This window comes from Ostrea edulis, chromosome 8, assembly GCF_947568905.1.
Source record: "Ostrea edulis chromosome 8, xbOstEdul1.1, whole genome shotgun sequence".
In the NCBI taxonomy this organism is placed as follows: Eukaryota; Metazoa; Mollusca; class Bivalvia; order Ostreida; family Ostreidae; genus Ostrea; species Ostrea edulis.
This window is the reverse complement of record NC_079171.1, coordinates 45,725,948-45,753,809: the sequence shown is the minus strand read 5'-3', so window position 1 is coordinate 45,753,809 and position 27,862 is coordinate 45,725,948. Positions and strand designations below refer to the sequence as shown.

Genomic DNA, 27,862 nt, shown 5'->3' with positions numbered 1-27,862 from the left:
CATAAAATTGACATTTTCTTCAATTTCCAGTTTTTATCGATTTTTTTAACCCAAAATTCCAATTTTCCCATGGAAATACAAAAGCCGATTTTTAATATGTTTGCATGTGTTTTCTTGCATGAATAATCAAAATTTCATTTCTGTTGCAATTAGTTTGAGGTTTTGCTCATTTTTGAGCTAGATTGACTAGACTAATTAGGCCTAGTGCACGTTGGTGTGCGCAAAGACAGTCTGTAGAAATTAAAAGTGCTATCTCTGACACTGAGTAATTAAAATAATTTGATGAACGTCGCGGTTTCATTACCAGATTACCCCACGTGTTTACAATACAGAATTAATTCAGATTACCACACGTGTCTGTTTACAGAATTAATTCTGAATTAATTCTTGAGACGTACATTATTCTTGAAAGCTATAAAGATATTTCACAAGCTTCGTCGACCTGTCAACACCGGTATATTGTCTTTTTACATAACGAAAAAATATTGTTTCCGTGGAAATTTTCTGAGTTCATGCATTCTGCATACAACAACTGTGAGGTATGTTCGGGTAAGCAAATTACTGAAATTCAGTGCATGCGTGATGTGTTTCTGCTAGGAATAAGGGAAACTGCCCAACCACGTATGTATAACCCCCCCCCCCCCCAAGATAATATGCACCTTGATAGGTTTATTCAAAAATGCCATATTAATTATCCCACCCCACCACCACATGATGTTAGAGGTATCTGGAATTTAATCAATAATAAATAGCTATATATATATTTAACAAAAACCTATATATGAATATATAGAATGGGAAGAATAAGGGAAACTGCACAATCACATATCCCCCCCCCCTCCCCAAATGATATGCACCTTGATAGGTTTATCAAAAATGCCATGTTAATTATGCCCCCACCACCACCAAATGATAATGGAGGTATCTGGATTTTAATCAATACTGAATAGCTATACATTACAATCTGTCTAAACCGGCTGTGTGTGGTTCCAAAGAAATTGGCCGGTTTACACAAAGTGCAGAATGTTGAAAAGTATGAGAGTTGCTTCCCTTGTATTCGCTATCTATTATGTATACATGTGTAATGATTACTAACGTTTAATTATATCACAAAAGAATTCAAAATGTGAAACTATAAATGTCGGTGTTTCATCGTCGTGTTCTTTTGAAAATTTTTCAATTTTCATTAAACTCATTCCTCATGTATGCCTTGATAATGCATGCATATGTTCATGATATTTCCTGCCGCGAGGGGATGCTCCGTTATACAAGGGTACCCCTTGTTAATCGTGTTTTACTGTATGAATAAAACGTAACATGATCTGACGAAAAGTAGCGGTTTAAAACTATCTCATGCATGTTTGGGTCACCGTTGTATTCATCTCATGACAATAGGGTTCTTGTAAAATATATTTTACCTGAATGATGGGTCGTCCTTCGTTCTCTTTTAAACATTTCTCTGAAATTAAAAATTATAAAGTATATCCCGTGGCATATCCGATGAATGATTAACTTCTTAAAAGTGTTATACATGAGAGAAGTTAAATACTAAATCAAATTGGATAGTTACCCTTTCTTTACGTTTTCGACTGAAATAATAATAAAATAAGAATAAATCATGTGTATTAGACAGTCTATATCATCCACGTATGATTCATACAAAGTTTAAGTATTATATATCAGTACATAGGATTTGTAAGGTGGGTGAAAGGGGAAAGTGAATTCACATATTGAAGGTAATCATTTCTCCCCTCTTTCAGGGGAGATATAATGTGTTTGTACTTTCTGTCCGTCCGTCTGTCTGTCACAAAATCTTGTGAACGCTTCTCCTCCTATATGATTTCTCGGATAGACTTGAAACTTTGTACGATGCTTCATTGCCTTTTGTAGATGTTCATATTGTAGGTGCGGGGGATTTAATTATTTTCCTATAAGTTATAGGGGATCTGAGATGGGTAAAGGATGTTGAGATAGCCTGTGAACACTTATCTTATATAGCATACCCGATAGACTTGAATTTCTTTTTACAATGCTTCAATGTCATTTACATATGCGTATATTGTAGGGACAAGGGAATCTAAGTATTATCCTTAAAGTTATACTAAATCTGAGGGAAGGAGTGCGTAAGATAGTTTGTGAACACTTCTCCTGTGTGGCTTATCGGCGTTCACAATGTATATGTTCCTGCTTATGCTTTCCCATCCATACCAAGCAGTACTTTATGGGAAGGCTGTTTAATTTGGAGCACTTCCAATTTGGGGAGCTGGGGAGACATTCGTTTACATAAAAATAAAATCGGTTATATAGAACGAGTTTTCTGGGGAGTAATAGTGCAGTTGATTCGACACGCGTGGTCATCATCTGCGTATGATCATCTTTTAAATCGAAGCAGGCCAATAAGCTGGTGTTACGGGTTTTTCAGTAGTATCGCTTAACGTCAGCAATTCGCAAATATATGGTAGATATATACAATCTGTTACCAGGGCTAATGCTGTCTGACGTGTTTCATACCGAATGCTAGGCCGTTCTCTATAGACTGCATTTGACTACGGATTACTCCATTTACTTGATGAAGATATCGGGCTCACGGCGGGTGTGACCGGTCAGCAGGGAATGTTTATTCCTCATATGCACCTGATCCCACTTCTGGTGCGTCAAGGGGTTCGTGTATGCCCTGTTCTTTATGTTGTATTTTCCATGGGTATTATATTTATCAGACTGTTCGTTATCTTCGTTTTATTTTTAAATTCGCTCCATTGTTTGTTTGTTCTTCTTCATGTTTATGGGCAATACACCTCCTATGAAGAAACAAACAATCATAATCCGTATATATATGTTTCATTGATTATACAGATATCTTAATGCTTCATACTTACGTTGATTTCTCTTCCATATTAGGAAGTTGATGACACTTCCGATGAGCACTATGAAAACAGATCCTACGAAACTCACGATGATGGCGGTGTTGTCATCCATAGAACTTGTACATGTAGCGCAGGATGATAACTCTTCTGTAAATAAAGATAAGGAACTCGATGAACTAGCTAATGATGGAATGCAATATTCATTCATGTAACCTTTGCACTTTTACTGTCGTTTATGTTATATGTTATACATTGTCGGGAAACATAACATTTCTAAAATCTAAACAGTCGGTACATACTTCAATAAACCGTAAAAGTGAATATAACAAATTGTTATCAATCCCTTAACTTCAATAAAGAATACTATATTAAGAGTAGGGAAATTACAGACCTCTTGATACACCAGGGATGGGATGATGTGCCTATGTAACACCCATATATCGTGATCAGGTAAATGGACAAATCCGTAGTTAAAATCAATGTGTAAAGGACGGCATGACAATTTGTATGAAGCAACTCCAATTGATTGATTACAGTAATTTACGCCGTTTTGGCATTATTTCAGTCATTTTACGGCGGCTAACTAATTGAAATATGATTGGTTGTTAGTGTTTGAGTTTCCCTGAAGGTCCCCAGTAAGCGTACTCTTTTTCGAAAATCAGGGAAACGATCTTTTGCATGCAAAGGAGTGTGTGATTCTTGACACTCTTTAACGTCCCATGCAACGGACATAAAAGTTAAAAATACATAAACAGACTTAAATTTTGCAGCCCTTCACTGGCAATGCTGACGTCTCCATACATGTATGAGTGAAAACTTCTCGCATGGGACGTTAAACAGTATGCAACTAACCAACCTCAATTATTTCTCCTTTGAAGGTTTTGTCTGTCCTTACCTCATGTTGACTAAGGTCCCCTCATCCCAAATCGAATTTCAATTGTCTAAACAGGGTCAGTGAAGATGCACTTCATTTGAAAAATTAACGACTGCGACAAAAATTAAGAAAAACTCCTTTGAGACTTCGACTATTCCAAATATTACGAAAGTAACAAATACAAATGTAGCTTTCGTAATTTTCTCCCATGAAACTTTCAACACGGAATATACTAGTTGTCGGATTCAATTTTGCAGTCGAAGCCACAAAATATTTACGTGTATTAAAAAATAATCAACTTTAAAATTATAAGGCATGCCATATCAAAAGTGGTACTATATTTCCTCAAAATATAACTACCTTGCTGACATGTTGGCGTCTTCCATCCTGGTTTACAGCCCCCGTTACACTCCCCTGTGAATATGTTACAGTGGTTTGTCACGTTACAGTTCTCACTGCATCTCTGTCCACAGTTCTTCCCATAAAAGCCAGGTAGGCACGCTATTTCAGGAGAAAAGTAAATTTATTACATAGTATAGTAACGAGTCTGTCCCTAAAACATCTTCCTCATAAATGGATAGGAGGTACGATTGTTTATTACATTTCTATTACACAAGATTTACCCATTAATAAAAATAATTCTAAAGAATGAATGATAGATTGATTGTAACTTGTTTAATGTCCCTCTCGAGAAATGTTCCCTCATGTGGAGCCGGCATTAAGACCGGTGAATTGCTTCAAATCGGCGCTTACGGCCATTGAGCAATGACGGTTCTTTAGCGTGCCACACTTACTGCGACACGAGAAATCGTGCTTAATGTCATCGCCGATGACCCGTGACATCTACACTTGTTGCCGAGCGTTTGGCGATGGAACTGTCACTACCTGTTTTAACGATTTAGGTCTGCGCGGCTGGGATTCGAACCCGACCTTCCGCATGCGGGGCGAACTCTCTAACCTCTACTTAGATTTTTGGTCATGTGAATGAAATTTCATAGTAAATATTATGTTATTTTTTACTGCAATGTTACTTTATCAAATTATATTATGCAAATTCCCATTCAGTTTAAGTATGAAGATGAAATAACTTACATAAACATGATCAAATTATCATAATATCCGGTTTTGATTTTGATTGTTTAACATCTCTCTTTCTCTCGATATTGTTGTCATCCATATAGAGACGTCACCAATACAGGTGATTGATCTCAAATTTAGGCCTATGCTCAGCTCTAATGGTCATTAAGCAGTGACGGTCAAACTTACTGTGACACGGGACATTCGTTTGTAGGTCATCTCCGAGGACCCGTGAGGTTCAACTTTATTCTGAAAGTTTGGCAATGAAACTGTCACTACCTGTTTTAACGACTGTTGCGGTCCGAATTTGAACCACGCAGTCGGGATGAACACTCTACCTCTACACCACCGTGGCGATGATGGACCGTCCCATTTAGTCGCCTCTTACGAAAAGCAAGGGGTATTGGGAACCTGTTCTAACATGGATCCCCATGGGAGAGGGATAGAAGGGTCTACAATACACATACTCTCAAAACATGTCTGGACTAACTCCTCCTGATTGAAACAAGAGGCTCATGGGTCACATTGCTCACCGGAGTCACCTTGGTTAATATTTAAAGATTTGTCTTATATATTCACATGTAAAAGTTTGACCCCTATTGTGATCCCAACCTACTACTGGAGGCCATGATTTTTCTTCTTCTCAAAACTGAATCTGACCTATGTCAGGAAACTTTAATATGAATGTAAACTTGTCATTTTAATGATTTCCTTATATACTTTTATGTAAAAAGGTAACCTCTATTGTCGCCCCATCTTACCCCCGGGGCCATGATTTTAACAAACTTGAATCTGCATTATGTCAGGAAGCTTTTATGTAATTTTCAACTTTCCTGGCCCAGTTTTTGAGACGAAGATTTTTAAAGATTTTCCCTATATATTTTTAGGCAAAACTTTGACCCCCCACCCTTGTGGCCCCCGGTGGGATGATTTCAACAAACTTAAATATGCACAATGTCAGAAAGCTTTCATGTAAATCTCAGCTTTTATGGTTCAGTGGTTCTTGGGAAGAAGATTTTTCAAGATGTTCTGATCCCTATATATTTGTATGTAAAATTCTGATCCCCATCCTACCCCAGGGGGCCACGATTTTAACAAACTTGAATCTGCATTATGTCGGGAAGCTTTCATGTAAATCTCAGTTTTTCTCTAGCTCAGTGGTTCTTGAGTAGAATATTTTTAAAGATTTTTCCTATATATTTGTATGTAAAATGTTGATCCCCTATTTTGGCCCCATCCAACCTCCGGGGACCATAGTGTCAACAGAATAGAATCTGCATTATGTCAGAAAGTTGTCTTGTAAATTTCAGCTTTTCTGGCCCAGTGGTTCTTGAGAAGGATTTTTAAATGACCCTACCCTATTTTTGCAATTTTGTGATTATATCCCCTCTGAAGGGGGCATGACCATTCATTTGAACAAACCTGAAAGCCCTTCACCCATGGATGCTTTGTGTCAAGTTTGGTTGCGATTGGCCCAGTGGTTCTGGAGAGGAAGATGAAAATGTAAAAATTTACAGACAGACGGACAGACGACGGACAACATGTGATCAGAAAAGCTCAGTTGAGATTTCAGCTCAGGTGAGCTAGAAAAACCTATATTTGCCTCATTGGTCCTTCATGCTTCAGTACAAAGGAATAAAGCCAGAAATCTTGAAAAAATGGCCCTATTCCCAAATTTTATAATCTTTTGGGGGTCAAAAGGCTACAACATCTGATTTCTAAAAGTAAAAACAATTAATTTTATCCAATTCCCTCTACATGCTCTCTTTCTACGGGTTTCTGAATAAAGAACTGAAATAAATGCATTTACGGTGTTCGTCATTTTGACGTCGTTGTATTGTTTAGGTAGTTTTAAAGTTAACTAAATCAATATTTATTCGAATGGCGTAACAGGAAAAAAAATGCATCACTTGGTATTATTAAATTCATTCATTGAATTTCCCCGTGTATTTGCAGATGCAATGAATATTCATTTTGATAATAAATACGACATCGTATAAAAAAAGCAGTTTGTACTGCATGTAAGCTTGTGAAATGCAATGAGGATGACAGTGTTATATCGTTGATATATTCAGTTCAACTGTTGTCGTTCTCACAAAGATTCCACAACTGCGTTATAATCATTAGCGGATTTACGGGGGGGGGGGGGGGGGGGGGGGGGGCTGTGCTTTATTAAGATTGAAAATTAATGCAATTGGATTCATATTTTATACGGAGAATATTTATACAAATAACGTAAAATTAGATAAAGAATATTGTGTGTTTTAAAGAATATCATCGCAAACCTGTTAATTTATCGAATTCTAATTTTTAATCACACTGTTTATATGCATGCCGGTTTAGGCTTCAATTGGACAAGTCTAGTTGAAAGTTCATCAGAACATAAAAATTAGGGATGTCAATTTTACTCGGATAGACTAGTCGAATATTCGGACGCTTTAATCGAGTGATAGTCGAGTACTCGGTTAAAAAAAATCGGGACATGGTATAAGTGAAACCTAAGTCATGAGTCACACCTCGGAGCACCTGTGTAGCCAAGTACACGGCACGGGGTGAAAGCCTGTCGATAACGATTGATTATCTAGATAGTCGATTACAACTTTGTTTGAATGAATTAAAGACAGCATATTACTTATCTGCTTATGAGAAATAAACACATTAGGGTATGCCTTTTACTGAGAATATCTTGGGGGTGCGCCGTGCATTTTTTCCAAGGAAATTAACGTAACTTTGGTGATGTGCGTTATTCACTTACACTAGACCCGGAATCAATCCATCACAGTAATTTTTATTTCAATAATGAAATGCTGTATAATCAACAATTAAAATGTACGTGTACCTAGGCATAAAAAGAACCATGTAAAGATGTTTACACAATGTACAATATATTCCTGTTCAAACAACAAATAATTTTGTCGACATTATTTTCACTCGATAACTCAATAATTTTCAAATATTTTTATTAGGGATGATAACGATTACTCAACTATCACTCGGTCATACCGATCATTGACTACATTTTTCATTGTCGAGTACTCGTTAAAATAGCTTTTTAAGTAATGTCCAGCTATATCTCCTGAGAAGGGGGGAAATGTTCGTCACTCTGAATTAAAACTTTACCTCTCCAAAACATCCACTTATGTGGAAGGAAAGGAAAGGAAGGAAAACCGTTTTCCTCTCCTGGCATTCTTAGCTCATGAGTTTTTTGTCCGTGCCTTAAGATATATTTTTTTTCATCGACTGGACAATTGGAGACAGTACTTAGGAATAAATTTACTAGCTAGAAATAAATTAATAATGGCATTAGGCTACACTTATCCAGTATGGATAGTGTCTCGAAAAAGTTTTGTGAACTTCAAGACTGATGTTGATATCAATTTATTTTTTCATGAAGAGATCGAATCTCGGTACATACTGATTATAATAAAAAACATAACCATGCCCGTCTATCCCCGATTAACAATATGTTAAATTGAGAAATGTATAAACCAATTATTTTTCCTATAGACTTCTACCTTTCGATATAGAAATATGGATGTAACCCGTCTATCAATGAAAAAGATGCTGGATACAAAGAGCCAGCAGCATTAAGCCATTGACGCCGCATGTCATTTACTAGTATATCAAAATACAATAAAAAAAAATAATAATCATAATCATAGCAATAAAAGAAATTGTCAACTTTTATTCATGTACTCATTTCAAAGTTTATATCCACATGCCTTTGAATTATTCCTGTTGTTTATTCATCCATTCAAATTCTACTTACACATCTTTATTATCTATTTATTCATGTTAAATATTCTTTATAATATATTCATGGTCATTAACAATTTGCTCATTCATCTATTTACTGCTCTTTTTATTTAGTCATGGTATTTATCTTCTTGTGTGTTTATATATCGATTTATCTATTTGTTATATCAGGGGTGGATCCGTGTTTTTTAATGGGGGTACCATAAATTTTGGTTTTCATAGGGAGTCTCCACCTCCAAAATGTGTTATTCGTACTTTTTAAAGCACAATTTTCTGACAACAGGATTGGGCCCTTCCCCCCCCCCCGCCCCATCCCGCCCTACCCCCTGTATACACCATCTACGCCACAGTATTTCTATATTCATTTATTTATCTACTTCTGTGTTTATTTCTTGTATAGTAGTGTATATATTTCTAATTATTTACATTTATCATTTATTTATTCATCTATCTATTAATTCTAAATCAATTCATCTATTTTTACTGCAAATCATTTTAGTTTTTAAATATGTATTTGTAATTCAATTACTGTTATTGCTTTTCATTTCTGATAACACCATTCCCTACTAGGAATTTATCCTTGAAAATCTAGTTGTGATAGTGTTATTAGAAAATGTGCTTAAAAATTCCCCATAGGGCACCCAATTATGAAGCTTGATTGATTAATTGATTGGGGTTTAACGCCGTTTTGACAATATTTCATAATGAAGCTTGAAAGAGTTGTCTGACGTCACTTTTTCCCATGGTTTAAATTGTTACGATTTAAAAATATTTTAATCAATATAATTGTTTTAGTTAAAATATAGCATTGTCAAGAATACATGTCTTTTTTAAATGGGAGCGAGCCCCTGAGAGTAAACTCCATTTGTTATGGAGAGCTGAATAAAAAAGTAATTTCATCAGTCTAATAAGCGACGTCATTCCTTATGCAGGAACTGAGGAACAAAAAAATTAGGAAAATGTTCATTAGTGCGGATGTTTACTTAGGAAACCTAGAGTGAAGTGATTGAATAATCCATCTAATATTATTTTGAGAAAGTACTATAACAGAATCTCAAAATCTCACAGCTTTGAAATCTTTTAAAGATACCCATTATATTTAAATATGGATATATGTTTACCATATTGGGAATTCCCGACCTTCGATCATCGCAACTGGAGTGAGATGCGACAAATAATGGGATAATCAATATCAACAGTATATACATATTACTGTTTCATACCAAACATGATAAAACACAATAAAATATTCAATCCCATGCCCAATTCCACCATTTAAAACGGTAATCCCGAAAACTATAAGGCAAGTTTCAAAAATAAAAAATCATCAAATAAAATATGGCGCCGCACGTGAACCAACACGAAACTAAAACCAATTATTCTTATGATAACGATTTAACCGTATATAAAATGTCATCGTGGCTCGAGAGTGGCGCCCATAAAAAATCATTAAATAAAGTTCGGAATTTCTATGAAAAATAGATATTTCAGCCGTACCGCATCCGGTTTCAATGCATATAATTACGCTCGTGCTGTTTCCCGCACAAAACTCGATATGGAAAATAATAGTATAATTTCTAAGTAAAGTCTGACCTATGGTTTGTTTCATAAATAAAAAGTTTTCTTTTCAAGGATTGACAGGGCCGAACCATGCAATTTAGGTTTTATATATGTATTCATATTATACAGCGATGGATTTTTGTCCGCTTAACGGTGCTTGTAATATTCGTATCATTACAATGCAAACCTCATAGCACAAACCGCGCGGCAACATAAATGTGAATACATACGTACCGTCGTCACACGGTTCCCCCTGCCATCCCGGTTTACAGCCTCCATCACACTCCCCAGTAAATCGGTTACATCGATTGGTCACATAACAGTTGTCGCTGCATACCGCCCTACAGTCTTTACCATAAAACCCTGGCTGACATTCTGTCAAAATATGTTAGATGATATATAATGTGTTATATTGCGCACTCAGTTCAAGTCAGTGGATATGCTATACATGTATATAGTTATGGTGGGTCGTACGAAATTTTAAGAGGCATTTTTTTTCCTACTGGAATGTTCCTTACCGATACGATAACCACAAATGGTCTGATTAATAGTAATTTGGTATACAACTAAACCACAAACATTATCTATATACGAATTTGGAAAATATTAGGTGGCTTGTATATTATTTAACTTCCCGCACGAAAATAGTTTACCCATATGGAGACATTGCCATTGCCGATGAAGTACTATAGAATTTATGCCTATGCTCGGCACTTAAGGCCTTTGATCAGGGATTAATCTTTATCATGGCACACCTGCTGTGACGTGAGTCCCCGGTTTTTACGCTCTCTTTCCAAGTACTGCCCCATTTAGTCGCTTCTTACAACAAGCAAGGAAGTACAGAGGACCTATTCTAACCTAGATCCCCACGGAAGAAAATAACAGTAGGTACAAGCTACGTAATGAGTTGAAATGAATACTTAGGCACCTTTGATAGCAGGCTTACGGGTGATTAGTTTCACTCTTGTAGAGATGTTTTACAGCGCATCAATAAACTTGTTCAAGTTATATTATACATTGCGTCAACCACAGTCACAATCACATTCCGTTACATGTGCAAGTGATATATGTACGATGATCTCAGAATATATGTATTCTTTGAAAAAAGGGTTTTTTACGTACATTTAGTGTGAACGGAGACAATAGGTTTGGCTTGCGATCAACAATGGAAGTATGGCGGTGTAAAGTGCTGTATAGTTCATAACGTCGCATGAAAGTTTATGACGTCGTTGTCCATAATAATATGAAAAAGTTTAGATGCATTTATACTGTTTCTCAAAACTTTAAAGGTAAATAAAAGAAATGTGTTGTAAAACTCACGTGTCTGACATTCATCACCGTACACTCCCTTATCGCATCCTCGAGGACACGTGCCGTTGACATGGTGACAGGTCTCTCCATCACTACAGTTACCACACAACAGAGAACATTCCGGTCCGTATTTTTGTTCTTTACATACTGCACGAGATAAAATACAAAATCGGGGCGGTTTGTGAATGATGGAAATTACAACAACCTAATAGAATTGATGTAAATGAACGTAAAAGTTTGGCATCAAACAAGTACTACCTTTAAAGATGAACATCAATTGATTGTTAGGACGTTTCTGACACACTGAGTTTGACTACGGTTACTCCGTTTACCTGATCAAGACATAGGGCTCACCGCGGGTGAGATCGGTTAACATGGGTGCTTACTCCTCCTAGGTACCTGACCTCACCTCTGGTATATCCAGGGGTCTGTGTTTGCCCAACTCTTATGTTGAATTCTTTATAGGAGTTATGAGATAGATCACTGTTCCTTATCTTCGCCTTTCAAAGACGTTATCATCAAGTTTGTGTGTATTTAGCCGCATTATCATCAAAGTTTTCTGTGTTTGCTGTATAGCTAATATTTAGCGTGTATAATTGTTATTTTGTGTCTTGAAATGTAAGAAAAACATTTGACGTTTCTTAAACATTTATATAATTAGATAATCGCCTATACAGCTTATATACATAGATCTTTCAATGTTTAAAATCTTGATAATCTGTGTGTACATAAAATTAATTATGTGATACAAAACTCACTGTCTTCTGAGAGAGAGAGAGAGAGAGAGAGAGAGAGAGAGAGAGAGAGAGAGAGAGAGAGAGAGTTCTACAATATGATTACTCTGATAATACATAACACATCTGCACAAATGAACGGTGAAGATAACGAACAGTGATCAATCCCATAACTCCAATAACCAATACAAAATAGATATGTGGACAAACACGAACTCCTGGACACACCTGGGGTGGGACGGGTGCCCAGGAGGAGCAAGCCGGTGCACCCACTGTGAGCCCTATATGATGATCAGGTAAACAGTTTTATCTGTAGTCAAAATTAGTGCACCAAGAACGGTCTAACAATCGGTATGAAACACGTCAGACAGCATTTGACGCAATAATAGGTTGTATGATTGTATAGGTTGTATGATTTTTACCTCATTGCACTCTGTATGTTTCATTATGAATTTGTATGCTCTGGTTAGCGGTTTCGAAAACTTTACAAATCTTGGCAACATAAATGTATATACATACGTACTGTCGTCACACCGTTTCCCCTGCCATCCTGATGTACAACCCCCATCACACTCCCCAGTAAATCGGTTACATCGATTGGTCACATTACAGTTGTCGCTACATGCCGCCATACAGTCTTTACCATAATACCCTGGCTGACATTCTGTCAAAATATGTTAGATAATCTATAGTGTGTCATATTGCGTACGCAGTTCTAGTCAGTGGATATGCGATGCATGTATATAGTTAAGGTGGGTCATACGAATTTTAAGAGGCGTTTTTTTCTACTGGAAGGTTCCTTACCGATACGATAACCACAAATGGTCTGATCAATAGTATTTTGGGTAATTTAAAGGTAAATAAAAGAAAAGCGTTATAAAACTCACGTGTCCGACATATATCTCCGTACACTCCCTCATCACATCCTCGAGGACACGTGCCGTTAACATGGTGACAGGGCTCCCCATCACTACAGTTACCACATGATAGAGAACACAGCGGTCCGTACTTTTGTTCGTTACATACTATACGAAATACAACATAAGAATGGGGCGGTTTGTGAATGAAGACAATTACAACAATTTAATAGAATTGATGTAAATGAACATAAAAGATTTGCATAAAACAAGTACTACCTTTAAAGATGGGCATCAACTCATTATTAGGAAGTTCCTGACACATTGAATTTGACTAAGGCTTACTCCGTTCACCTGATCAAGACATAGGGCTCACCGCGGGTGTGATCGGTCAACAGGGGTACCTGACCCCACCGTTGGTATATCCAGGGGTCCATGTTTGCCCAACTCGTATATTGTATTCCTTATATGTTCGTTATCTACACCTTTCACAAAGACTTTATCATCATGATTGTGTGTATTTTGCCGAATTATCATAAACGTTTTGTGTGTTTGTTCTATAACTAAAAGTTAGAGTATATACTTGTTATTTTGTGTCTTGAAATCTAAGAAAAATATTTGACGTTAGTTAAACATTGATATTACAATTATAACATCGCGCGTATAGAGCTTGTATACATAGATCGTTCAATTCTAAAAAGATGTATTATATGTGTGTCCATCGAGAGAGAGAGAGAGAGAGAGAGAGAGAGAGAGAGAGAGAGAGAGAGAGAGAGAGAGTTTCTACAATATGATTATTCTGAAAATATATAATACATCTGCACAAATGGAAGATGTCGATAACGAACAGCGATCAATCCAATAACTTTCATAAGCAATGTAAAATAGATATATGAACAAACACGAACTCCTGGACACACCTGGGGTGGGACCAGGTGCCTAGGAAGAATACACATCAACTGTCGACCGGTCACATCCACCGTGAACCCCATATCATGATCAGGTAAACGGTTTTAACTGTAGTCAAAATTAGTGTGCCAAAAACGATCTACAAACAATCGGTATGAAACACGAAAGACAGCATTTGACTCAATAATAGTTTGTATCATTTTACCTCATTGCACGTTGTATGCTTCACTATGAATGTATATGCTCTGGTTAGCAGTGCTTGTTGTATTTCTATCATTACAATGTAAGTTTCGAAAACTTTACAAATCCCGGGCAACATAATTGTATACATACGTACTGTCGTCACACCGTGCCCCCTGCCATCCCGGTTTACAGCCTCCATCACACTCCCCTGTAAATCGGTTACATCGATTGGTCACAAAGCAGTTGTCGCTGCATGCCGCCCTACAGTCTTTACCATAGAACCCTGGTTGACATTCTGTCGAAATATATTTGATGATATATAATGTGTCGTATTGCGCACACAGTTCTAGTCAGCGGACAGGTAACAAAAATAGTAGAGATGGGTTATATGGTAATGTTTTCAAAGGGATGGTGCGTTACTGTGGCTTACAGATAGGATAACTACACCAATGGCCTGTTTAATAGAAAAAGTGTCTACACAAGAACTTGGAAAATGATAATAGGTATCAGTTGGGTAATGGATTGAAATGAATTTTAATCCGCCTTCGGGAGCAAGCTTACGTGCTATTAGTTTCACTCTTGTTGAGATAATGTGAGTTATGAGAATAATAACTCCATGTTTTGAAACTTACATTTCATAACAAAAATCACTCACGTGTTTGACATTTATCCCCCTCCACTCCCTCGTTACATCCCCTCGGACACGTGCCATTGGCATGGTGACAGGTCACTCCATCACTACAGTTACCACATGATAGAAAACACTCCGGTCCGTATCTTTGGTCGTCACATTCTATATAATTGATTTTTGTAAATAATGCAATAAAACACTAATTTAACATCAATACCGTTAGAAAATAGGTTACCACTGCCGCTAAATGTAGATAATATGCGACCCAAAAATATGTAACTTAGTATACCAAAACACAATGAAATGCGACCACAAAATCCGTAAGTTAGTGCGTCAAAACGCAATCTATACACATACCCTGACTACAGTGAAGACCTTGATATCCCGGTATACAGCCCAGACAATGTCCTGTAATGACGTCACACCTTTTCTCTTGACATCTGTTGGGACACGGTTGATCACAGTTCACTCCGTATGATGTTGGGTCAGAGCATCCTGTATCAATGAAATAAAAATATTCAATTTTTTTTGTGTCCCATTTGTGAGATTAATCACTGTTCGTTATGTTCGCCTTTCATTGTATCCTAGTTAAATGATTTTGATAGTGACCCTAATTAAATAAGTTAATGGAAACAAACCAGATAACTATTCTAAACTCACCTTCAACTTCCACTTCACACAGTTCATTATATGCGTGTAGTGAGTAATAACTAGGATAGTTAACACCCGGCCTCCGTTCGTTGTAATATATCACATATCGTCCATGAACAGAACAGCTTATTGTCTGGTTCTCTACTGGTGTACCGTCCACAGTCTGTATCTCATGGAAACAAAGATGACCGCCATCCTTTGACGTAGTGTTGGACACGTAGAGGGAGAACCCAGCAAATCGATCATAATACGCACCGGGACCTTCAGATAAAATTGACTTTAAATAAGTGATATGTATAATTACACTCGACGAGGAGACAACGAGCAAATCGATTTGCGAAGGGATCCAAAATCACTTTGTGTGATCTAATATAACACCAAGATGCCACATTTTCCTCAATATATAACACAACTTCAAAGCTGTACATTACATGATTTGCTATTCATTGCTCTATGAAGAAGTTTGAAACACGAAAGAAATACACATCTCTTGAATGCAGAAACATTTGATAATGTTGACAATAATGCTAACTACAATCGAACACAACTTTTGGAGGAAACATTCGATAAAACATTACATTTGTAAGTGGAATCATGCTATGTCTTCTTGAGCAGTCTCATAGTGACGTTGTGTGAGCAATCGCCTGATCGTACGGAACAAATCTCTATGCAGCAATGTTAAGATAAAGTTGGTCAAAGTGAAACTCTACACATATGTCTGTTATTTTATTTTATTTTATGCTCAAATCGATAATAATTTGACGAATTTAGGAATATTCAATATACTAAAGAAGACCCCCTTTGATCACCCGATCGTATCAGTAACGAGACCCGATATAATTCTTGTTATAATTCACTACGACGCAAATGACAGGTTCCATCTCACTGAAATATAACGGGATTAGGAAGGCAAAGTCTAATTAGATAAGCTGGAGGGGTGGCATAACAAAATACTCTCAAACCTCATTGGTCGAATGAGTATTAGTAATATGCAAATAGAGATATATCATTTTTATCGTAAAAAGGATCATAACTTGTCATGTATGGTCCCAAACAACCTTTCACATAATTGTATATTACATATCAATTTCAAGTTCAGCAATCAATATTAGCATGGGACAACATGACTTCAACAAAGCTGCATTGGCTAATTACCTTAAAATAATACACAATATTTGCACACAGGGTCATACTTTTGATTAAGCTGCAAAAAAAAAAAAATTACCCATCAACTTTCTTATTTTATAACATTAAGTGGTTAGTCTATTAGTAAGTTAAATATAAGGGAAAAATATACACCATAATGGGGTTCATTATGGAACTAGCAAAAAAATCCTAACCCCACCCCCTTTTAACAAACTACGCATTTTCGTAAGAAAAGGGGTTATTAAAAGATGTTGTAAACAATCTATCAAAAAACAGAAGCTTGCTGAAATTCGAAGATTCGTTGAAATACCTCTCTTAAATTGATCAATACACTGTATAATACAGAAAGTATCTTTTACTTTGTTGCTCTATATTTCTCGCTGTTACCTTTGTGCACTTGCACTCATAATATGAATTTATCATACGTCATCATATTTGATGATTGATATTAGATATTACATATCTATTAGATATTAGAGTTTTCCCACATAACAATCCCCACAAAGAATTGAAATGTAATTTAGATTTGTTAAAACATGTCTCCATTACATTCGAACCCCTTTAATATACTGCACGATATGGAGGAGAAAGAATGAGCAGGGATATAGACGTCATGAATTGCATTTGGTGTATTGAGAAGAAAGATTTAGCCAGCAGAGATAAACTACCTTTTTATAACTTAGTGTGTTTAAGTATTTCCAAATTACATTGAACATGACAATAGGAAGGTTTCTATAAACTATTTCAGGGACGGATCAGGAATTGTAGTCGGGGGTGGGGGGTGGGGGGTGGGCAGCAAGTGTATGAGGCAGGGGTCTGGAAGTGGCCTTGAAGTGGGGTCGATTCCCCCAGAAACTCGTGGATTTTACAGATTTTATAGGGCTTAAATATGTCTCCCATGTAGTCATTTTTATTATTTTCTGTCATTTTTAATAAGATGAAATAAATAATATGACGCAAAGTTTAAGGGTTTTTGGAGAAAAAAACAGCAGTTTTCCCACTAAAAGTAATTCAATAAATCAAAAGATTTTGTCAGACATATATTTCTCCGAGAGAGGAGGAAACCATTGCTTCTTTTATCGTATACATTTTTTCTAAACAAGAGACCACGATTTACCTTAACTTGAAAAAAATTAGGGGGCTCGCGCCGGTCCCCCCCCCCCCAACTGTTAAATCCGCCGATGCATTTATGTATATGCCCTTGCAATTGACCTATTTGCATTCACAATGATTGCATTAATATTTAGTTATTTGTTCATACAATATTCATAATAACCAGACACGATTACCTATTATAACTATTTGAAGCAGTTGATATGAAAGTACAGCATAGTGCACCAAATATGTTTAAATAACTTTATATTCAATATCAATGGAAATATTTCAAGCCAAGCGACCCGTGGATTTATTTATTGTATCTTGTTTAACGTCTCTCATGTGGAGACGTCACCGAGACCGGTGAAGGGCTTCGAATTTAGGCCTTTGCTCGGTGCTTACGGACATTAAGCAGTGAGAGTTCTGGATTCGAACCCTGGACTTCCGCATACGGGGCGAGCCTTCCACATACGGGACGAACGCTTTAACCTCTAGACCACCACCGCGGCTCGACCCATGTATCTCGAAGTTCATATTAGCTACCTTGCTCTCACAAATATATATGTCTCTTCATAAGTTTATGAATCCTACTTATAGTCTCGCACTGAAACAAAAACGCTCTATTGCTTAACTAAGAATATATGCATATTGCATTAACTATTTGTAATTTCTCCCAGTTTACGGTATATATGGTTGTATGTGTTGGAAGGGGGGGGGGGAGTAGAAAATGAGAAATTCAAACACACTGATTAAAGTTATAAAATTGGCATTTTATTTTCCTTTAGAAATGTTTACTGATTTTGATATATCAAAAACTTAGAATAATCAAAAATGACACTTCCTCTATATTTATGCAATATTATTGTCTTTAAAAAAGACATGTAATACATGAGTACATGTACTTGTTTTCCATGAAATTCACACTTTAGTATGTTGCACACTAGATCCATTGCTCTGGGCTCACAAATGCATTATTGATTCTATCCAAGTTCCACATTTTGCAGAAGTTCTTGAATTTTCTCTGTAACCTGTAAAGTTATGGGGTCCAGGGGATGTGCCATGATCAATGTAAATGAAGTACCTGTTAAAATATATTGTGTATATTCAAATATTGAAAAAAAGATATCTGATATACTAAGAACTGTCTTTATAAATGTCAGGTGTTAAAAAGAAACATTCTATCTTAGAAAACATTGTACCTTTCTTGCTGATTTTCCAGACAAATTGCTGTTGAAGTTGTTGGCTCGAAGCCCATTTCAACTTACACTGGTCCTTAGGATGATGCTGAGAAGAAGAAAAAATCATCATAATTAATATTTACACAGTCAGTGTCAAGCATTAATTATACTGTGTCAGATAATGCCATTTAAAAAATTGTGTCTCAATGCATGTTGAGTGAACTTTAACATACTGATATATTGAAAATTACATACATAGTATGTATTTTACTATGTAAATTTTTAAAATCTTCTCTGAAATCAGTATTACATATGTAGCACTATGTTAAATGTGTGCTATACAGCAATGTGAACTCGTGTGGTAGTAGTACATCTGCATAATTGTTATTTATTTGGTATTGTTTTAGCTAACTACTATTTAAACTGTACATAACCCCAACCCCCCCAACGGGATCCTTAATGAGGTGAATAAACGTCATGCTTATCATATTGTAATATGAAATGACAGATATGTTTTCTTATACTGTCAGTTCATTCTAATAATATAAAAAAATCAATTATAGATTTATCAGACCTGTCTCCTTTACCGAGTGTAAGTCAAGAGAAGGACATGCATATCTTATTTTCATACGATACATACATTTGCCTATGAGGGGGCTTGTGTTTTACAAATATTTTGAATAAAGTTTTGTAGACCCACATGCTTGCGTGAAACATGAAACTCCAGATTTGAAATAGCTTAGACCAATGCAATTCCAAGATATTATAAGTACTATCATGTATACCAAATATAATTTTAGTACAACACTTCTCCCCCTCAAACTTGTGAGAGCCCCGGGTTTTTTTTTAAATGTGGCATATATATGACATCCATTTACAATTACATGCGCATGTAGGAGTTATATTTTGGGCACATATGGAATACATAAATACACAGAAAATGAAAGAGTTCGAAGTTGTGTGTTTATAGATGTTATTATAAAATCGTGTTGTGAAATAGTAGAGAAAAAGTGGGTTGAATACAAATTTAATTTGCCATGTTTTTTTTCACTTACCAAATGAAATTATGAATTCGTTGTCTACGTTGAATGCATTCATCGAATTCCTCCTCTCAGAAAAAAAAATTGTTTAAACTCTAAATGACTACATAAACAATAGGCCCATTGAAACTCGTGCACACGGACATCACGATCACGCTACATCAACAACTTTGTTTACGTAGCGCAGCAATGCATGGCGGTGAATTTCGTGAGGAAAAAGTGTCATTCTGCACGGGCGAAACATTTGGTCCACTATTATTAGGTTGACGTATTCTTAATCTAAAGACGACACCCTCAATCATCGAGCCAGTCACAACAACAACTTGTACTTTCGGAACCCCTTTTTATTTTTCAACTACTCTATGACGGTGTACGGAATTACGAAGAATAAATTCACGTGAAAATACACGATTTTTACTGATCACGTGATTGCTATCGGTCTCTACCTTAAACTAATCCCGGAGTGAAACAAATAATGCCGAAAAAGCTAAAAGCGTGCAGGCCATGCCCTGCGTTTCGTGCAGACCGTCCAAAACCTTTCCTGACAGAAAGTTTCTTTAAAACCTTTTATCTGTTTTTTGTATATAAAAAAGATAGGTTCATTCTTTGCGAAGAGGCCTGGAATACACAAATTGCAAATGCATTTTAACGGCATGCACTCAGAATGAATGTACAAATAGAGCGTAACAGACGCGACCATTTCATATTCAGTTTCAAAGAATTTAATAAAATGGTATTCATCAATATTCCGTGACGATATAATTTTTGCATACTTTTCTTTTATTTTCGAAATAAAAAACACCATTTGTTTTCATTCCAACGTGTTTATAAGTCATTGATCTAATAAGTAAAAATGAAATTTACCGCGTCGTACATGAGCAATCATTTTAAAATGAATCCTTATTTCTTACCCTAATTTCTGTTAATATCTAGAATACCGCAATCATATTGAAACTATTTGAACCAAATATTACCGAATAAATCACAGCGTGCAGGTCATTCTTCAGGGTCTATGTGTTCCTGAAATCGAAGCCTAGCACGTTTTGGAGGAAACATTGGATACAACCTGATATGTGCAAGTAGAATCATGTCATACATGTATTTTCTTTAGTAGTCTCATAGTAACTTCATGTTATCACGAAGGAGCAATCGCCTAATAGATCAGGAACAAATCTCCACTCAGCAATGATAAGAGTAAACGAACTATGTACAGTTAGTAAAACTGAAACTCCACAAATACCTCTGATCGTATCAGTCACGTGACCCGATGTCAAAGTTCCTGTTATGATTCACTACGAAGCAAGTGTCTGATCCCGTATCATTGAAATACATGTACAAGGTTTTATATTTTAAAGAGATTGGAGTGCTAGCGCCATATCTGTTATCTTTTATTCTAGTAAAGGCTATAAGAAATGCTTATTTAACTTTTTAAAAAATATATCAGAGTACTTTGATTGACTTACAAGAATTCTTACCACTTCACTTTACTGAAACTGCTGAGAACACAAATTTCCCCGTGCATCGTCATGGAAAAGAATGTATTTTTAATCAAGGCTGACAAATGTGAATTATGTATAGCCTGTCGTCCTATTAAGAAGTCATATTAGTCGAGGCTATACCGATCGATCGGAGAAGCGTGACCTGTGTATTCTGCTGATTGTTCTGCGAATGCAGACTAGCTGTTGATTATCGCTAATCTTGTATTTATTTAGACAAAAGTAGAAACTTTCTCAATGATGTCATCAAGTTAAACAAAAAAAAACAAAACAAAAAACAAAAACAAAAAACAAAAAACAAAACAAAAAAAAAACAACAAAAAAACCAAACAAAAAACTAAAGGTATTTTAAGCTACTACGTAGAACACATGTACTATATAAAAATCAGATAGGTATCTGTAAAAACACTGAGGTATACAGAGTGTGGTACATGTGTATCGCCAGGGGGCGCTAGCAATAAAGGGGCATAATCAGGCAAGCTTGACAATTCTAATGAGAGATCATAAAAAAGACTCGCAAGCCTTATTGGTCACAGGAGTAATAGTTGAAAGTGTCAATCACTAGTCCAAGGGCTATGTAATCTAGAAAATAATTCCTGTACTACATATGTACAGTGTATGCTAAGTTACGACACAAGATGTGTTCTTAAAACTTAAATGCCCCCGAAATTGCCACATTGTAATTTGAAAGCCTTTACATAATATATGTAACATTAACAAGATATGATTAATTTGAGTGAAAACCCTGCAATGGAGTTGCGCAATTCACAATTTTAGTACATTCTTTTTCTGCTTCTCTTGAATATGTATTTAGTTTTTAAACCGTATCAGAAAACTTCAAGAGGTCTTTCAAATGATGAATACAATAAAAACTTAGGCCCCTTGAACTAAAATCCTTACCATATGAGATAATGGGGTTTTGTTTACAATTTTGCTAAAGGACTATCTTCTAGAAATACAATCTGTTTCAATTTAGTGTCAGTAGCATTAAAGAAGATACTATTGAAATATTTTACACATACACTATATTTACCGAGTTGAATCACACTCTTTCTCCTTAAACGAATTTGACTCCACTTTTTGGCACACTGTTTTTACCTGTAATAGCTCTAAAACTTCATTGTTATTTCGGATTTCAAACATTTCGGTTGAGCATCACTGAAGAGACACAATTTGTCGAAATGCGCATCTGGTGCATCAAAATTGGTACCGTATAGGTTTTATAGGTCAGAACTTCTACCCAGTGGATCATGAAACTTACAATTTTGGTAGATGCCTCCCTGCTTTAGATCGCCATGCATTTAGTTTCACCAAAATATATGCGTTGGAGAGAAGACGATTTTTGAAAATTGGTCAATTTAAACACCCTTAAGGTCCTCAGATTGTAGGAATCCTTAAAATGAACAATTGAATACGGATGACTTCATTAACCTGATCAAGATCGAGGATTCAAGGCGGGTGTGGCCAGGGAAGCTTACTCCTAGAGAAGAGACCCCACATTTGATATATCCAGATGTCCGTGTTCGCCCTTCTGGTAATTTCGTATTTTGGGGGGATTTATGAAATTGGTCGCTAGTCTCTATCTTCACTTATCAATGAGTTACTGTGCATTACAGGGTCCAACTTCATTCACTGGCAATTTCAATCTATCCATGAGTAAATACTTATCAGAGGGACGTTAAAAAATATATCTAACCGACCAAACATTGATATAACGTGATGTAGCGTACACTGGCTAGACTTCCCATCTCTGTTCGAGAGTGTAGTAGTGCTTCTTTCGTTCATTAAGCACGTTAAGTTGATTATCCTTCTTCGAAAAGCGTTCAGGGAAGCAAAGATATATCCAAACAAGTATTTTGAAAGTAATACTTAAACAATATATGTCCCCTACCGACGCCCCATTAATTGACGGATGTAAATAGAGATATTGTACATTTAATGTTGTTTGACCTTGAACTGTGACCTAAACCATTGATACTAAGGCAAAATGTTTCATATAATCGAATCGGTGTGATGTTTCGTTATAAATACAGTTGACACATTAAATAGTATAAGGAATATCAGGAATAGTCTCAATCAGGACTATATAATTTTCAAATCAATGCATTAGCATACAATGTATCTTTACTGTCACATAGTAAATTTTGCTTTGATAACCAACACAATTGGGAACTCAGTCATTGTGCGACGTCCCATTTATCAAGTTTCGATGCAGTTTCTAGTAAAATGATGGAATCATAATTTTAAAAAAGTTTCGATGCAGTTAAAAAATAATCAGTTTAGGGTCGTCGTTTTTCACCACAAAATAAAAAATGAAATTGATGTGGAAATAGTCCTGCAGGTGTAACCTAAAACAATATAACTATATAACATTCAAAATTGCATTCTGGTTACTTGTAAAGGAAACAGGAGCCTTGGTCGTATTACTTCTTACAATCTATCGACTCTTTGATAAATAAAATAAAAGTAGAGTGTCAAAAAGTTGAGTCAAATTCGTCTAAGGATAAGAGCTATGTATGAGGGAGACAATCCTGGGCTGTAAAGACTCTCGGGGACTAACAATCCACCAGCAGAGGCGTCGACCCAGGGGTCATAATGCAGAACTTATACGGTACTAAATTTGATGCACCAGATGCGCATTTAGATAAATAGTGCCTCTTCAGTGATATTCAATCGGAATTTTTGAAATCCGAAAAAACCCAACGAACTTGCAAACAGTGGAGTAAAATTTGTTTAAGGATAAGAGTTATGCAAGTACAATGTAACCACTAAATGATTTACATAGGTGAATAATACTTGGCCGAGAACTTACTTGGTTTATTATCTAGTAGTGGAACGCTTTACTTCCAAACGGGTGATATTTTCATATTTTTATTACTATTGTCATGAGATAAATCATTGTTTGTTATCTTCACCTTTTCATTATAAGAATGACCACATGTATACTTTAGAGAGACGTCACTTAAATGTCTGAGATACGTTCTATAGTATACGCCTTTTGTATTTACAGAGACTCGCCCCTGGGATTTGTAGTACTATCAATTTTTGGGAAGAGTATTTTTGATTACTACATCGGGAAGAGAATTAGGAAACTAAACAGAAAAACTAAGGTCGCAACACTTGGCATTAAGCTACCGTGTTCTAAACATTACTTGTTTGTACTTGAAATCTATGTAATTAAACTTGCCAACACAACATCAGCAACAAAAATCAATATTTCATAAAATAGATAAGTAATCATGTCTCCTAACACAACAGATAAAAAAGTTTAATACTAATTATGGAAATAAATAATGACCTTTTTGCACTTGATATACGAGGAAATCCATTACATCAAACTTAAGAGTTTACAAGCACATATTCAAATGTTAATTTCCAAATTTCACATAATTTTGAAGGTATTGTCTTCAGATTTAAAATGAAACTTTGAAAAGTAGGAGTTAGAACTCAAATTGTTAAATTATTGGCGATAATACTGAATATGTATACACAATTTCGAGTAAATGAATTTAAACTTTTTAAAGAATCTGTGTTAGGAAATATATATATCACCTAAACTATTAAAAAGACAACATTTGAACTAGTTCCATGTCTCAACTACTTGTATCATAAATTATGAAAACTGAAATACACGTAGGAGTATTAAAATAGAAGATATATTCGATGAAACAGAAACTGTGATATCACGCTGATTTAGATCTTTTTGATAATCTATCCTTCCACCACAAATATAGTCCCTACAAAATGATCTTCAAACATTGAAATGACATAATTTCTTTTTTCAACTGGATAGGTTCAGTAATAGATTTGTAATATGTATGCACCAATGGGATCAATATTGGACCAGTAAATACTTAGTTGTAGCACCTTGCTAAAATACTCATGAGCTAACTTCCTTACCAGAATTACATTTGTTATTTTGGGTTTTTCAACCTCCATTTGTTTAGAAAATGTACAAACGTGTCACAAACTTCTTTTAACATTTTCAGGGTCAGCCTAGGAGGAGTAGACACCCCCTGTCGATCGGTCATGCCCACCGTGAGCCCTATATCTTGATTGGGTAAACGGAGTTATCCGTAGTCAAAATCAGTGTGCCAAGAACGGTCTAACAATCGGTATGAAACACGTCAGACAGGTCTAATCAATCGGATATGCTCAGGCCATTCCAGCAAGCCGATAATTTGCGAATGGTTTTCAATATGATCAGCATAAAATTGTGTAGGTGTTCAATGTTAGTTATACTTATGATGGTTTTACGAGGCCCATATTTATAATTGTATGAAAGCTTATGATTATATCACTTATATGAATATCTTTCAACGAAGAACATCATCCTATTCCTTCCCGAGAACAACGACACATTGGTATTTTTTTTTTTAGATACGATCTATCTGATATTGTCGATGCTGTTATTTTTTTCAAGTTTATAGAAGAGAATTCACGTCACGACTTTTTGTAATAATTTATGAACAGTTACTGATATGTATAAGCACATGGGTAATCTTTTTTTTTTAAATTTCGGCTGAACATGTTTTGTGATGCCACAGATCTTAAAAGAAAGTCCAAAAATGCCTAATATGTCAAATACCGAATGGCCCGGGACTGTTCAGGGGAATTTGCGCCTTATAACATTAAAGTTAAACCATTTTACCGAAGTTAGGTTTTATACTACCTGAAAATCTCCAAGAAATCAGACCACAGTTTACAATAAAGCAGTTTTTTTGAAATGGTCATTCATGTAGTGTATTATGTTTTAGATTATTGACGAGAATAATACGACGTGTATTCATAATTTTGCTCTTAAATCGTCGTGCTTGACAAAAACTACCATTATAAACACATTCACAATACGGAGTTTCAAATTCATTTTTTCTTTGGTCAAGTATTCGACATGACGGATTACAATTGCATTCGTAAAATCATTAACGGAGATAAATAATTTACGTTACACAGGGGACATTTAATTTGGAGCTCCAAGTTACTTCCTGAAAATCAAGTTTTATTTACTGTATATGACATTAATAAAGATAGCATAAATAATGCACGTAATTATTCAAAATTTGTTTTTAAATTCATTTGAATGAAATATATCGTTCATTCAATTCACGTGCGCAACAAATCAAACACGCATTAAAAAGTCCATCTTCTCTGCAATGCTATTTAATTGTGATTCTCCGCTCTTGTACGGGGTTTCATCCAATTTTTCAAAACGCTATGGTTCAACAATCGTCCAGACATTGAGCGCTAGACTTATTTAGAATTTAGTAACAAGCATTGTTGACAAATAATTGAAAATGTGATGAATAAAACCATCAAGACTTACTCCGAACATTATCCGTCCTGTAGTAGATGTCAATGTGACTGATGCTGACCACACTCCCCAGGTCCACTCTCCACGTCACTGTTGTTTGACCTGTGTTGGACATAGTGCATTGGTTTCCTCCTGCTGAGCGGTCAGTATACAGTCCGTCCACAGCCTTCGCTGCTCCCCAGTTCACTTCTTGACCAGTAAAATTATGTTGCTGCCAAGCTGACTTCCTTAGTGCTAGATTTTCTATTGAATGATAAAACAGAGGGAATATCCATATATTATTCACATACCGGGAATATTTTTAATGGGGATATTTCAAAGATTCTGTTTTGCATTCTATATAAGATTGGTGAGATGATCACTGATCTTTATTTTCATAATCATCATTAGAAAAACTACCCGTGCAGAACCCCGTCCTTTAAAGAATCCATATTTATGAATGCGGGATGTATCAGAATTGTAGTTAACAGGATTCGGCCATAGTCACGAGATTTACATATTTAGTTAGCATCCACATAAAAAAAACTCATTTTGAGGAAAAATTCTATGAAATTAATTTTTCCACAAAATAGCGAACACCGTATAGGGGGGGGGGGGGTTATGTCATTATAAAAAAAAATGGCGTCGTCCCGTCAATTCAAGTAGGCGGATCCAAGCTTAAGGTATCAATTCCCTAATCATTAATATTTAATTATTCTTATTCATCAATATATTTAATTTCTAATCATCAAATCATTGATGCAATTTAAACTTACTTAATGATTCGTTAAATACCACTGTGATTGTACAAGTTTAGTCATTCATTGAGGAAATGGTCGGTACAGATTGTGTGTGTAGTATGAAAAATTAAGTTAATGAACAGTGTTCAATCTCGTAACTCCTATAAGCGATACAGAATATAGTTGGGCAAACACGGATCCCAGGACATACCAGAGATGGAATCTGATGCCTAGGAGGAGTAAGCACCAACTATCGACCGGTCACACCCGCCGTGTGTCCTACATCTTGATCATGTGAACCGGAGTTAACCGTAGTCACAATTAGTGTGCCAAAAACAGCCTGACAAGCGATATGAAACACGCCAGAGAAGATATTACCCAATGATGTGTTGAATTGGCAAACTAAATCGTTATAACGAACTTAGAATTTGCGAAATGCTAAATTTAAACGAGATTGTTGAAACCCCTGC

General features: G+C 35.8%; 1 protein-coding gene across 1 annotated transcript; it reads right to left on the bottom strand.

Moving 5' to 3' along the window:
* Window positions 1-1,566: 1,566 nt before the first annotated feature.
* On the bottom strand, window positions 1,567-26,920 carry LOC125663279 (multiple epidermal growth factor-like domains protein 10; the record flags this gene model as incomplete). The annotated part of the gene is made up of 10 exons (XM_056147653.1): window positions 1,567-1,589; window positions 2,877-3,011; window positions 4,099-4,239; window positions 10,366-10,506; window positions 12,700-12,840; window positions 14,280-14,420; window positions 14,781-14,918; window positions 15,114-15,251; window positions 15,417-15,668; window positions 26,686-26,920. Coding segments are annotated over 10 exons (1,485 nt in total), but the record flags the coding sequence as incomplete, so codon positions are not given.
* Between the last annotated feature and the right edge of the window lie 942 nt (window positions 26,921-27,862).